Raw genomic sequence first — 14,339 nt, forward strand, 5'->3', positions numbered from 1 at the left:
ACTTACATATGCTCACAGATTTTCAGATGAATAAAAATATGCAAAACTTAAACAAAAACTTGAGTCCTCATGACCTTAACTTTCATTCTATATTAGTGAAAAAATAGAAAATAAATATCTAAGATGGCTAGATTCTCACGGTCACACATCACCTGATTCTACACACAAACTAAATTTTCAATTTTAAAAGCAGGTCCCACATCATCGAAACAGGAAAGATATACAAAAAAAGTATTTTAAATTTTTTCTACTTCAATAATGAGAGTAAGTGGCAAGAAGAAAAGGAAGAGAAATAAGAGAAAAAAGTTCTAACAGTAAAAGAAAGTTAATGAATAGGAAATGATCTGGAAAAGCATCCACTAGTATGTACTTACATGATGTGGAATTACGGAATATTTTCACTCACTATGTTACTTATTTCTGGAATGCTTAGATTTTTTAAATGAATATTAAAATATTATTTTATAATAATTATTATTATAAACAATAATTCTTATCTTTGTAAACAGTAATAAAAATACATTTTAAAATATCCAGTTTTGCAGCACTATTTACAATAGCCAAGACATGGAAACAACCTAAATGTCCACTGACAGATGACCGGATAAAGAAGGTGTGGTATATTTATCAAATGGAATCTATTCAGCCATAAAAAATGACAACATAATGCCATTTGCAGCAACATGGATATCCCTGGAGAATGTGATTCTAAGTGAAGTAAGCCAGAAAGAGAAAGAAATATACCAAATGGTATCACTCATATGTAAAAATCTAAAAAAAAAAAAAGACAAATGAACTTAAACATAAAACAGAAAGAGACTCACAGACATAGAATACAAACTTGCGGTTGCCAATGAGGAGGAGAGTGGGAAGGGACAGACTGGGGATTAGAGATTTGTAGATACTGACAGGTATATATAGAATAAACAAACAAGTTTATATTGTATAGCACAAAGAAATACATTCCATTTTGTAGTAGCTCATGGTGAAAAAGAATATGAAAACGAATATATGTATATTCATGTGTGACTGAAAAATTGTGTTGTACACTAGAAATTGACACAATATTGTAAACTGACTATAACTCAATAAAAAAAAATCCAGTTTTATCCAAAATCTTTTCCGTATACTCAAAATGAAAAAATAAAAGTTCCAAGTTCTTACCTTCTTACAAATGTCCAATAAAGATTTGTAGAACTTTTTATCAATAGTTCGAAAAATTTGAAAGTGCAGTACAAAGAGTCCACAAATTCCTACATACTTGTCTCTCTGGTCAATTTCAGAAGGTTCTCCTTATAAGACAATAACATGAGAGAAAAACAATATACTTAAAATTCTCCTTTAAAGGAAATGAAAACTTTTTAAACAAAAACCAAAAAATGCATTTTTACATTACCAAGTTTGGCTTCTACATTTGCAAAAATTGAGCGAATACTATGTGCAAATTCTTCAGCAAAAGTGCTATTTTTTGACACAGATACTCCTCCATTGAGAGAATCAAACTGCTGTTCTATACAGCCCTAGATAGGAAACATTTAGAGAAATTCAGACTATCATAAGCTACTATGACTCAATATGCTATTAAACAGATAAAAATATAGAGTGATAAACTCCTACATTCATCATTTTAATTCTACTAACATGGATGCTCAGGTTTTTACCTTAATCTAATCTAACACCAGTCTTTTTGAATGTAAAATGTATACGTACTTATATATTTGAGTACCTGTTATGTAAAATAAAACCGAACCAAAAATCTAAAATTCTACATGAAGACATACACAGTGATGCTTGGTGATGTATACAAGGTGTATCTAATGAAGCATGGGAAAACATGTTTTATGACTTTAATTTGCACTTCTAAGAGTAGACTTTATCTGTTTACAATTACTTTCCTAGCACTGTATTACAGCATGTATAGAAATAGGTCCTTCTGAAACTAACAAATTAATAGCTAAATTGATATTAAACAAGAGTTAGGATCATTCTGTAAAAATTGTAATCATTTAAAATATAAATTAAAGGTAAACCTGAAGCAGATTTTATATGAAATATTTACAGTTGATCCCTGAACAAGTGGTAGTTAATCCACATATACATTATAGCTGGCTCTCTGTATCCACGGTTCCTCCACATACTCGGATTCAATCCACCATGGACTGTGTAATAGTGGAGTGTTTACTATTGAAAAATATCCATAGAAGAGGATTTGTCCAATTCAAACCCATGTTGTTGAAGGGTCACTGTAAGCAATTTCTGGTGACTACTACCCAAAGCAGTGCCATCCAACAGAACTTTCTGTGATGCTGGAAATGTTCTACATCTGTGCTGATATGATTATTAGCCACAGCTGGCTTTTTTCCAAGCTTTATTGAGATATCACTGACATAAATATAAGTTTAAAGTGTGCATTGCAATGATTAGATTACATGTAACTATTAAGCATTTGAAACATTGCTAGTGTGGCAGAGGAAGTGAATTTTTATTTTAATTAATTTAAATTTAAATAGCCACACACGGTTAGAAGCCACATGGATTGTGCAGATTCAAATTATATTCCCTAAGTCTAGGAAGAATTATACAGACTTTTAAAAGGCTGTCTTACAAATCTAAATCTAGAGGTTAACAACAAACAAACTGCTTAACACAACTACTTAGATATTAATTCTTGAACAGTTTTATCCTTTTGCATAATTTTTAAAAACCCTTACCCCAAATACAACCAGTACACTATTAATTTTGTTTGCTACTAGATAATGATATAATTATATTTTTGTACATTAACAGTGTTTAAGCCAAAGTACTTTTAAAGAAAAACATAATCACAAAAGCATGCTATGAAAGTGTCCCACTATAATTCTGAGCTGGGTCAACTAATAGAAGCCCATTTATCATAGCCTGATACAGCTCTCATACCTGAAATATCATTCCATCGAGTAACTGCCCTTCTAGCTTCAACAAGAACTTTTCAAATGGCTTTAGTTTTTCCTCCTGAATTCCAAATTTTGAAGGATTGTGATGGACAGATTTCAGTAACCTTGTGGAAAATTAGGAGAAAGCCCTTCAATTTGCCTAATAAATCCTTGTATTAAAAATATTCTCAGAAATCAAAGTTTTATATTTGTATTTCTTGTCTGGCTCTACACATTTGAAAATATGAACAAAAACAATCCTAATATATTTAATTTTCTAATCGTATCTTTTTATATTATCTTAAATTCACATACCTGGTGCTCTCTAGATACCAGACATTTAGTGAATACTTATTAACTGAATAAAATGTTTTGACTTTAAAAAGTTTTAGAGTTGGGGGGGTACAGCTCAGTGGTAGAGCACATGCTTAGCATGCATGAAGTCCTGGGTTCAATCCCCAGTACCTCCATTAAAAAAATTTTTTAAATAATAATAAAACACCTTGGAGTATACAACAAAATAAAATCAAACCCAGGATAAACAATTATCATTTATATTGAATAAGGAAAAAATTAATCTGAGTCCTAAGGCTGTCAAATTAACATTCAACTACACTTTAAGAATTAGGATGCTTTATACAAGTTTATCATATTCTCAAACAAGTCTATCTAAAATTGAAAGAATGGTTACTCCCTTCAAAAAAAACATTTGATGTAAGATTCTTATAAATACAGATCTTCAGGTCTTTTAAAGGATCTGTTTACATTTGTTTATTTTTTACTAATACATTAACTATACAAAGTAAGAGAGTATTTTAAACATTTTAATTGGCTCACCTTTTGTACATAGTCCAGTGGTCTTTCAATGTGATATGATTATCAATAATTTCATCCAGGGTAAGCAAAACTGTTAGCAGCTCTCCCAAGTGCTCATACATAGTCTGTCAAGAAACCTTTAATGATTATCATTTAATCACTAGTTAGAAGTTAAGCTTCATGTAGATTTTTAAAGTTCAACACACTTGGGCTAATTACTAAATTAAAGCAGTGGGTAAATTAAGCTACAGATGAAACTATTAATCTTCAGATGGAACAATTAGCCTTAAATTGGGAAACATTTCACCCAATATTTCATCCTTAATGGTGATACTGTAGATCCCCCAAAGAGACTAGAGAATCTGCACTGGGCCACTACTAGGAAAAACTAAGTTACACAGATAGTGGGTCAGCAAAGCCTCATCAACCTTACAGATGAACGAGAACAAACATAAAAGAAGAGAAATCCTTAAAGAGTTTTGCAATGATTGTTTTACCCTCCTAATCACACAAACTCCAAAGTAAAATACAGTAAAAATTACAGCTTTACAGGTTCAGTTAAATAACTTTTACCTGAAAATGAACGCCAGTTGTCTCTATAATTTTGGGTGCAATCCTGCAATAAAATAACAACCAACTTTTTAAAAAAAGTTATTTTTGTCACAGTTCACTTTTATTTTAAGGAAAACACATAGTAGCAGAAGCTCTTGGAATTTTAGTATATATTTATCCTTATTTAGGCTTTAGTCACTCAAATTTATGAGATCCAAGGAATTACTATCATATTCCACTTTCCCAAGAAGGGAACTAACTTGCACATGCAGACTCTCAGCTCTCCTTGCCTACAGCCAACTCAATGGGTAGGTATATGTCAACATGCAGCCCGTGAATAACCTTAGCCACTCAAACCTAAAGGATCAAGCTTGGGACGGAGCTAGAGAAATAACAAAACTGATACTCATTTCTCTTTTTCTTTTTAAACTATTAGAATTTCTCAATTCCCCACTAGAATCTTTGTTATCTCATCCAAACTGGCATTTGGGAACTAGTCTTCTCTTAATTTGAATTTCTGGAGTTCTCATTCCTACTGAAAAAAACAATGCATACAAAAGGAATTATACCAAAGTCAAAAGCCCCAGGATAATTCAACTCGACTTCCTAGAGAGTCAACCTATTCAACAGTAAATAAATTAATACATGTATATCAAAGCACATGTAAGTATTCCACAAGATAGAATATTTTCAAAATTAAGCACAAAACAAAGAAATTTCATTTTTCTAGGGCAAGGGTGTGGTAGTGGGGAGTCCTCTTTGAATGACACACCAGGTACTGCAGGGGTTGTGGGGAGCTATGCTCTCATTCCCTTCTGCCATAAGGAGAACTTCAGTGAAAGCACAGAACATAAAATAAATACCTGACCGAGTGGAAAAACACGAGAATGAGAAACAGTTAACAATCTTTCAGTTTATAGAGTTAAGATGCAGCATGGTATATAGTAAGAACAAAAATGAATTGGCTGGTGACTAAAAGAACAGTACCTAAATTGTACGGAATCTTGGCAAATGATTCCTTTGGGCCTCAGCTATTACTCTTTTCATAATTGAGAATCCCTAGTTATATATCTAAAGTTACTTTAAGATTATAATTAAATAGTAAGTGGGAAAATTTTTAAGTAGAAAGTATTAATCAAATGTGAGTTTGATTAATAATTGTGGTGGTGGGGAATACTAAGGGTTCTAGAAAAATTTGAAGATCTATCTTGATTTAGGGCAGCAGTCCACAAACTTGGAAGATCATTAGAATTACTCAAAATGTTTCCAGTGTAGATTCCCTAGCCCCACACCTCAATACTCTGTAGTTTAAGGGAAGTCTCACATGATTCTAATGAGCCAGGGACCCTCAAAGTAAAGGAGAGAGATTAAGCAGAGAGAACTTGGTACATGTATTAATTCTATACTAGACCTTTCCTATATAATCAAATTTCTTTAAGATTATTCTGTCAGCACTCTCATTCAGACAGATAATGGGTTCATTCGCCATGGCAGAAATTGTGTCTTACTAACCTATGTATTACACACATCAAGTAGTGTTTAAAACATCATTTGTGTTCAAAGAATGCTGAGTAAGTGAATGAAGGAATGAGTGAATAGGTGAGTGAACAAATGAAAAACTATTTCATATAATTAGCTAGTTTAAGAAAAAATTTTCTGTATATTAAAAATGCAAAAATATTTCTAAAATCCATTACTTGTTACTGATATAGAGAGCAGCCAACTGATGGACTACATTCATCACCACTTCATAGCACCTCGTAACAAAACAAGACAGTTCCTGAAATGACAAGTTGAGTATATGTTACAAGTTGAGTAAATGTCACCATTTGACTGAATTTTATGATAACAATGCTAAATAAAAACAAAATAATTTTCCAATAAAAATCTCCAGTTAACCTGCAGCAAGGCAACTTCGAGTATCCTTCAAGCAATCAGTTCTTAATTCACCTCCGAAGGTCATTTCTACTCCTTTGCCCCCACAGCATTTCATTCATCCTTTTATTTTAAGTCTTGTTTTTGTTATTCATATAATTCCTAAATGACAGACTGTCTTATTCCTTCTTTGAATGTCCACTGCCCAGCATGGTGGCTAAACCTCAACTACTTCTCAATAAATTTCTGTCCTATAAAATGAATAAATGAACACCTGAATGAATGAAGAAGCTCAAAAGCTACCAGTTTAGAAAGTATGACAATGAGGGGAAGAGGTCTCCTAAAGTTACTCTAGAATAACTTTAAGTGTTTATTACCTTTAACCTTATCTATAACCACGCTTAGCACACACCATATGAAATATTAATTATCCGAGAAATATGTCTGTCATTAAATAATTAACTCACATCTACCAAGTCCCACATCTTTTAAAAATTTTTCAACAGCTCTCAACTTTTAAAACTATAGAAGCAGTTAGTATCCTAAAGTATTTAAAACCTAACTAAACCTATAGCTGTTCTAAATTATAATAAGCTCTATGAGGGCAGAAATTTCTGTTGGTTTTGTGCACTGCTGTAACCCACCAAGAACAGTTTTCTAACATGTGCTAGGCTCATAAAACATTTGTTGAATGTTTAAAAATGGAATTATGTGCAGCTGCTAATGAGATCCACAATTTAAATTTTCTGACAATGAAAATAAATAATGCATTTCAATTTTAAACAGCTCTAGGTTTACATTTCTTATTAAATTTATAAAAGTCTCATAAAAGCAGAGAAAAGAACAGAAAATGCAGGACAATTAGTGCAAGCAAAAAGGTAGAAACAAGTACAGATCCATAATAGACTATTTATAAAGAAATAGAAATTAACCAAATGTAAGAGATTTTTAGGTTATATAAAAAAGCAAAATCCAGATAGATGCAGTTTTAAAGAAACACAATAAAACATAATGACACTGAAAGGGTGAAAGAACATAAAATGAATTAGAAAAAAGAAAATGCTAACTAAAACAGAGCTGGGGCAGTGATATTAATATCAGGTAAACAGACTTCATTAGCATTACTATAGCTAATTACTATATATAATTATATATTATATACATAATTATTATCACAGTTTAAGAGGATTACTACATAATAAAAGATTCAATTTATTGGGAATGATAAACAATTCTAAACTTGTATGCACCAAATAAAATATCCTCAAAAATGACAAATGCAAAATTTGATAAAAACTAAAGGGAGAAACTGACACATTCACTTCAACTCTGCAAATTAACATTTCTTAGACTCCTGTCCAGCAGGCTTCCTGTTAGGTTCTGCCAAAAGGTGGCACTAGAAGAACAGAAGGCAGGAAAAGGACATCCTTTCTATTTCTTGCTGTTTTTATCAGCATAATCCAGGCAGGAGCAGTTCACCCCATCAACGGCAGCCTGCCCCAGTCTCCAGCTTCTTTCAGCACTACAGAACCAATCACGTGTTGCCCTCTCAGATGTACCAGCAGCTGCCAGGCAGCACTGCTTCCTCAGAGATATGACACTAATTCCCCTGGGCTCCTCCACCTAGCTCAAAGATCTGGCAACCCCAACCTCTTCCTCTTCCCTAGACGTAGAGGTGATATCTGCTTCCTCTGGCTTACCTCAACTGTTTTCTTTTTTCTTTCAGCCCTCCAATTCTTATGTAACCAATTCTCTATATTAAGTCTCCTCTTTATTTATTTACCTATTTAATTGAAGTATAGTTGATTTTGGTATTATATTACTTTCATGTGTACAGCAATGTGATTGAATTATACACAAATTTTAAAAATTCTTTTCCACTATAGATTCTTACAAAAGATTGAGTACAGTTCCCTGTGCTATACAGTAAACCCTTGTTGCTTAACTATTTTACATTTAGTAGTGTGTATCTGTTAATCCCAAACTCCTTATTTATCCCTCCCTCACCTTTTCACTTTGGTAACCATAAGTTTATTTTCTATGTCTGTGAGTCTGCTTCTGTTTTGCAAATAAATTCATCTGTATTTTTTTTTAGGTTCCACATATAAGTGATATATGATACCTGTCTTTCTCTGTCTGACTCACTTCACTTTGTATGATAATCTCTAGGTCTATTCATGTTCCTGCAAACGGCAGTATTTCATTCTTTTTATGGCTGAGTAATATTCCATTGTATATATATGTGTCACATCTTCTTTATCCAATCATCTGTTGATGGAAACTTAAGTTGCTTCCATGTCTTGGCTATTGTAAATATTAGTGCTGTACCACTGATGTACATGTATCTTTTTGAATTAGAGCTTTTTCTTTTCCAGATATATGCCTAGGAGGGGGATTGCTGGATCATAAGAAAGCTCTATTAAATCTCCTCTTTTGAAATACCTTGTGTAACATATTTTCCGGACTGAACCTTAACTGACACACACCATAATGGAGGTTAATTTCAATAAAATGTTCTCAATTAAGTCAAAAAGACCAAAGAAAGTAGTAAAAATATAAAAGATTTGACTATGTTAGCATGCTTAAATCAATAAAATATATCAAATCTTATACCCAACAATCAGAAGATAAGTGGGATTATAAGTATTTTTCCCTTATCTCCAATTTTTGCTTTTGTCATATTATACAAGCATTGTTTTTATAATGGAGGAGGAAAATGCAAGTTTCATATTTTTGATAAAATCAAACCAAAAGACCTAGAATAACTAAAACTTTGCAGTGATGAAAAACTCACCTAAATTGAAACATTTAACTAGAAGCATCAAGTGCTGCTGCTTTTAAAAATCTCATCATTGCTTATATACCAGCTTAATGATCTCCATTAACAATTTTTTCTAACATAAATTATCTTTTTGTACCAGGTACAAAGTTTAAATTGTTTTCAAAGGCATGGCGATAAACTGTCCATAAAGAAATTTCACTAAAAATGCTACGAAAATCCTCCAGGAATTAGACCTCCACTATAATCCAATACCAACTCACAGAACAGAGTCTTTCAGAACTCTTTTGATTATGTGTAATTTATTCAAACTTTTCAAAGAAAAGCCTCAATAAAAAGTAAAAATCATTTACCTGTAAGAATGAAATAAATCTCCCCATTTGAATTTGGCAATCACCTTCCACCATGCTGGAATCTGTAGCTTTAAAAGGCAACATGAAGAATATTTTAATTTTTAAAATTTAAACTTAATGAATGCCAAAAAAGAAAAATATGGTTTTTATTTACTGGACATCTTCTAATCTGCATACTACTAAAAAAAGAATTTTTACACTGAGGAGGAAAATGAGACAATCATTAATCACACAATTAAAAGTTATCATCTGTTTCACTATTTAATGAATTCTAGGAAAATCTTCATCTAGCTACAGTGCTTTATAATTTATAAAAATATCAAACAAATTTTATAGAGAATTTGCTGCTGCTTCATCCCTCAGGGTTTTTTTTCACTTGTTTGCCATCAAAAGAACACACCAATAAAAAATCTGAGTGTTTATTTTCTCACACTAATACTTTGGATGATCATGATAGTCCCATATTTTCAGTTAACTTTTTGTTCATTTCAATCCCAAAAAAGGCATCCCAACATTACAATGTGAAATTTTAATACTTACTTCCTTCTCCATAAAACAAGAGACCATTATAAAATTTAGTTTCAGCCTGTTAAAAAAAAATTAAAATAATTTTAAAGGTTGCTATTTTGTTTCTAAATTCCTAAGCTCTTAGTTACCCCTATTTAATAAGCAGATGACTACATCATATATACAAATATACTGAAATTCAAAAATTGCTCATAATATAGGTAAATTCAATTTATCTTTAGAGTACCAAAGATATTACTGATACTCAAAGTCATTTCTTGATTTCTTCAGCCTTTACTTTGTCTTATTGTCCGTATCCTTCCACTAGTTCATAAGTGAAAGCAACTATAATTATCAAAAAGGTAGAGAGAAAAAGATGAAGTTTACCATCTTCTACTAGAATTTTAATGACTCATGGGTGAGGAAACACAAAACATATTAAAAATTCAAAGCTTCTTTAAAAAAAATCAGTTACATCTAGAAAGCCAGTATACATGACAGGTAGCACAGACTTAGAATCTATGCAGACCCAGACTCAAATCATAACTGCTAGTAAAAATGTTAGGCAAGTGACATCCTCTTTAAGCTTCAGTTTTCTCAGCTATTCCTCACATACCACCCTGAGCTGTTATGAGTATTCACAGGGTTAGCAGAATGTTTTTAAATACTCAGTGAATGGTACTCATTATTATTATTATTATTATAAATAAACACCTTATTCAACATTCAATAAATATTTATGCACACTGTACACATGTCAGCACATATTTGCTTTTAAATCATGTTTTTAATGTCTTAAGAGTACAAATAATTACCTCGTATTTTAATTTCTTGATTTCACAACAAAGTGCAGCATAAACAGTGATGACTTTGTTTAAGACCTAGATTTATGAGTAAAAACACAAAAGGAAAAAAGTAAATTATACCAGGTAACTGAAGTATTTTAGAAACAGGTATTTAGGTTTGGGAATCTGTACCTTGTTTTCCGTCTTTATGAGTTCCAAAAGGGAAGACTGTTCATAAGGCAAAAGCTAAAAAAACAAAGGAAAATAAAATTTCTTTATAATTTAAAAAAAAAAAAGCTAAAATTTTAGATATACAAATTGAGACTAACTCTATTCTAGATGTTAGACTCTGTACTCAGCACTAGCACCACACCAGATAGGGAGTGACTACAAAGGGATACAGGATTTCTTTTTGGGGTGGTTAAAAGTTCTAAAATCAACTCTTGTAATGGTGGCACAATTCTGTGAACACACTAAACCCAAAGAACTGTATTACATGTGCATTACAACAGAAGAAACCTGTTATTTAAAAAGTCAATATGAGACTTAGGACATTGTCTAGCACATAATAAATGCTCAATAAATGTTAGTTATTACTTAAGTGGTAACAGGCTATAATTTGAAAGATAAAATAAAACTACCTCAAAATGGAACAGAGCAAGAGTGTCTTATTTCATACATTAAAAAAAAAATCACTGCCATATTAATATCCTCTGAATAGTACAAGGGAGATTTTGGGAAATGATGGAAATATTCTGTATCTCGATTGAGATATGAGTTACATGAGAATAGGCTTTTGGCAAAACTCACTGAATGGTGTATTTTAAATCTATGCATTTCACTGTATACAAAATAACCTCAATAAAAAACAAAGCCTGGACATTCTATTTCAACCCTCTCCATTTTCTTGATAATGAAAAACAAAAGCTAGCTCAAAGAGGTGGAGTTTGTATCATTCTTTGACACTAAAGACTTGGAGTTTGTGTCATTATTTTTAAAAACAAAAACAGAAACACATGCATGGCTTAGAGAAAAGAAAATTAACCATTTTTCTCCAAGTTTCTTTTAGTTCTCTAGATTCCAAATAATAAAAAATACATATCTCATTTTTAAAAATTGTTTTTAAGATATACTACATCCTAAATATACATACATAAATTAAAAAATAAAACCAAAATCAAACCTTTAATGCTATAGGATCAAGATTGAAATCCCAAACATCTCCAATTGAATCATCCAGTGCGTCCTCAATTCTTCTCAATTGAGAGGTATACTCCTCAAGAAATTTCCCATAATTCTTAAGCTGGACTTCAGCATGGATTTCTAAATTTAATTTTAAAACAGTTCGTGAGAAGTATAAGTAATGAATTACAAGACATTTACTTCAAATAATCTCAAAAGTCATAGCAAAGTAGATACTAAGCATTGTTAATATATTACTTTGGAATGCCTGAACTTCTTGAAAATAGTTTCAAAGTTAAACAATAATTGAGCTTTCAATCTTTTCCAAATAGATAAAATGATTGTAAAAGCAGTAGATAGAGATACAATCTTAAAACCATAACTTTAAGTACTGCAAAAAAGTCACTATACAATTTACCCCATAATCTTATATGAATAATGCCTTAGACATCTCAATGTTCTGATTTTATGTCTTAGTCATAAACAACTTTTTGTGGAAAAAAATGACCTGATTTAGGTGCAAAAATCTGCATTGTCATAGAAGTAAAATTTTAAAATGTAATGCTTAATTCCATACATAGTAAACTATGTCTAAAAACATACTTAAATTATGTTTTTAAATGGTTCTAGACCCATTTCATCATATTATCCCTGAGATGCCCCAAACTTACCAAGATATTTTAATTATTTAATTATAAGAGTTGGAAAAGCCAGTAAAGAACACTAAGTACAAAATACTGTGTTGATATTTATAGAATTTACACGTCAATTGATGACTCTTGGAATTCACTGGAATAAACTGGACAATAAAGGTATGCCTGGTCATCAAAATTAATGAAAGTAAATATTCCACGTTATACATAAGAATTCATCATTATTCCAAAGGCAGCAAATTCAACTCCAACTCAGTTTCTTTTATTGATGTGAATTACTTTATTCAATCATTGTTTTCTAAAAAAAGTAAAGTTTTTCTCTCCTCAAATTAGCAATATGAAGCAACTCTAAGATGAAGTACGTTCTGACCTATTAAGGATAAAGACCTAGCTTCATATTCTCCCTTATTTTGCAACTAATGCTCTGAATCAGGTGGATCAATTTAGTTCATTAAGGTTCCTACTTCATTATAGCATCAATCTAGACAATTCTGGAAAACAATTCGTCTAGATATCATTTGTATTTCAAAAATTAATGAAAACCAAGCACAGAGAAGTCTTCTTTTCCCTACACCTTAAATTTTTAAAACCGCGTAAAATCCTCAAAATCCCAAGTAAATCTCTAATTCTCAATTACATGGGAAATGACCAAAGCTGCATTTAACCACCAAATGAGTTCTTAATGACAACACCAGAAAAACATGCCAATGAATTATTCATTTAGTTCGTTTGGGAAAACCTGCAATAACATTAAAGCTCCTTGCTGGTAACAGTTTTAAAATTTAACATTAAAGCTCCTTGCTGGTAACAGGAAAAAGTTAAAACAAAAAGATTTAAAATAAGAACTCCACAGTGATTCTCCAAGAGTAAAATTCTAAAAACCTGTTTACATGCTTATCTCTTCCAACAGACTGAATTTCTTGTTTTATCTTTGTATCCCTAATACCTATCACAGTTCCTGGTATGTAGAAAATGTCTTTGAGTGAATCAGATCATTCTCCTGATTGACCTGCTTTCAAATCCAAATCATATTTTCATTCCAATATTTTGCAGATAGTAGAATAGGGAACTTCTATTCATAAAGCTTCATACATGACAAGGCGCAGTTAATTCTTTAACAACAAATACAGAATCCTCTCCATAGAAAAGTTGAAGGATTTTGTCACAACCATCAGGACTGCTTTTTTATGCTATATGAGAGCTAATAACTTACGGAATGTTTTGTGAAAAACTGCTAAGCATCCTGAATTAAGCCCACGTTTCTTTGAGGGGCTTATAAAGCCTAATTACAACTAATTTGTCTGTCTTTGTAAAATTAAGCAAAATTCATATGTAATTTTTTAAAATTACATTCACATTTTGAGAAAACTACATTAAAAAAAAAAAAGCAAATTCACAAGCAGTATGTCCCAGTATCTCTTACCACCTATACAGATTAATAACACCAAAGATAAGAAACAGATGGCCAATTTGCAGTAATCTTAAACAGTTTTACTAAAATAGTCTGGCCTGTAAATTTTGCTGCGTGAAATGAATTTGTTACCGTTTTTTTGGTTAGACTTCTAAGTTAAAATGAAACATTTCAATTTTATGAAATAAAATTTGAAACATATTTGCTGTAATTTTTGAAACCTTTCTAGGTGCACTGGAAACTACAGGACATCACTGAAAAATACCACTTAACGCAAATAAAAGGCATGGAAGGGGATAAATTGACATTCACGTGTTTTTTTGTTTTGTTTTGTTTTTTTTTACCACGTAAAGAGTTCTTTTTCGCTATCTTCTACGGTTATAAGCAAAAGAAAGAAAAAACACTCAAACTTCCAAAAGTTGGTTTGGGAGAAAAAAGAAGAAAAACAGGAAACCGAAACAGGAACTCAGACCTCAGCCTCACCTAGAACTGAGCGTTCTGAGGATCTGGCGAA

At 31.6% G+C, this 14,339-nt stretch overlaps 1 protein-coding gene across 3 annotated transcripts in view; it reads right to left on the reverse strand.

The window, feature by feature from the left end:
* Positions 1–14,339, reverse strand: part of WASHC4 (WASH complex subunit 4) — a 63,798-nt gene that overhangs the window by 48,912 nt on the left and 547 nt on the right. For 2 of the 3 annotated variants that reach the window (XM_045507024.2, XM_010970458.2), the window contains exons 2-12: positions 11,763–11,902; positions 10,772–10,825; positions 10,610–10,675; positions 9,828–9,873; positions 9,288–9,355; positions 5,978–6,060; positions 4,302–4,344; positions 3,750–3,853; positions 2,917–3,037; positions 1,397–1,520; positions 1,165–1,292 (exon numbers count right to left, since the gene is read on the reverse strand). In XM_045507024.2, coding sequence (XP_045362980.1) covers positions 1,165–1,292; positions 1,397–1,520; positions 2,917–3,037; positions 3,750–3,853; positions 4,302–4,344; positions 5,978–6,060; positions 9,288–9,355; positions 9,828–9,873; positions 10,610–10,675; positions 10,772–10,825; positions 11,763–11,902 — 977 coding nt within the window. Of the gene's footprint in view, positions 1–1,164; positions 1,293–1,396; positions 1,521–2,916; positions 3,038–3,749; positions 3,866–4,301; positions 4,345–5,977; positions 6,061–9,287; positions 9,356–9,827; positions 9,874–10,609; positions 10,676–10,771; positions 10,826–11,762; positions 11,903–14,339 lie in introns of those variants that run through there. The other variant, XM_045507025.2, reaches the window with a different exon arrangement.

The sequence above is a fragment of the Camelus bactrianus genome, chromosome 12 (genome assembly GCF_048773025.1).
Source record: "Camelus bactrianus isolate YW-2024 breed Bactrian camel chromosome 12, ASM4877302v1, whole genome shotgun sequence".
NCBI classification, from domain to species: domain Eukaryota; kingdom Metazoa; phylum Chordata; class Mammalia; order Artiodactyla; family Camelidae; genus Camelus; species Camelus bactrianus.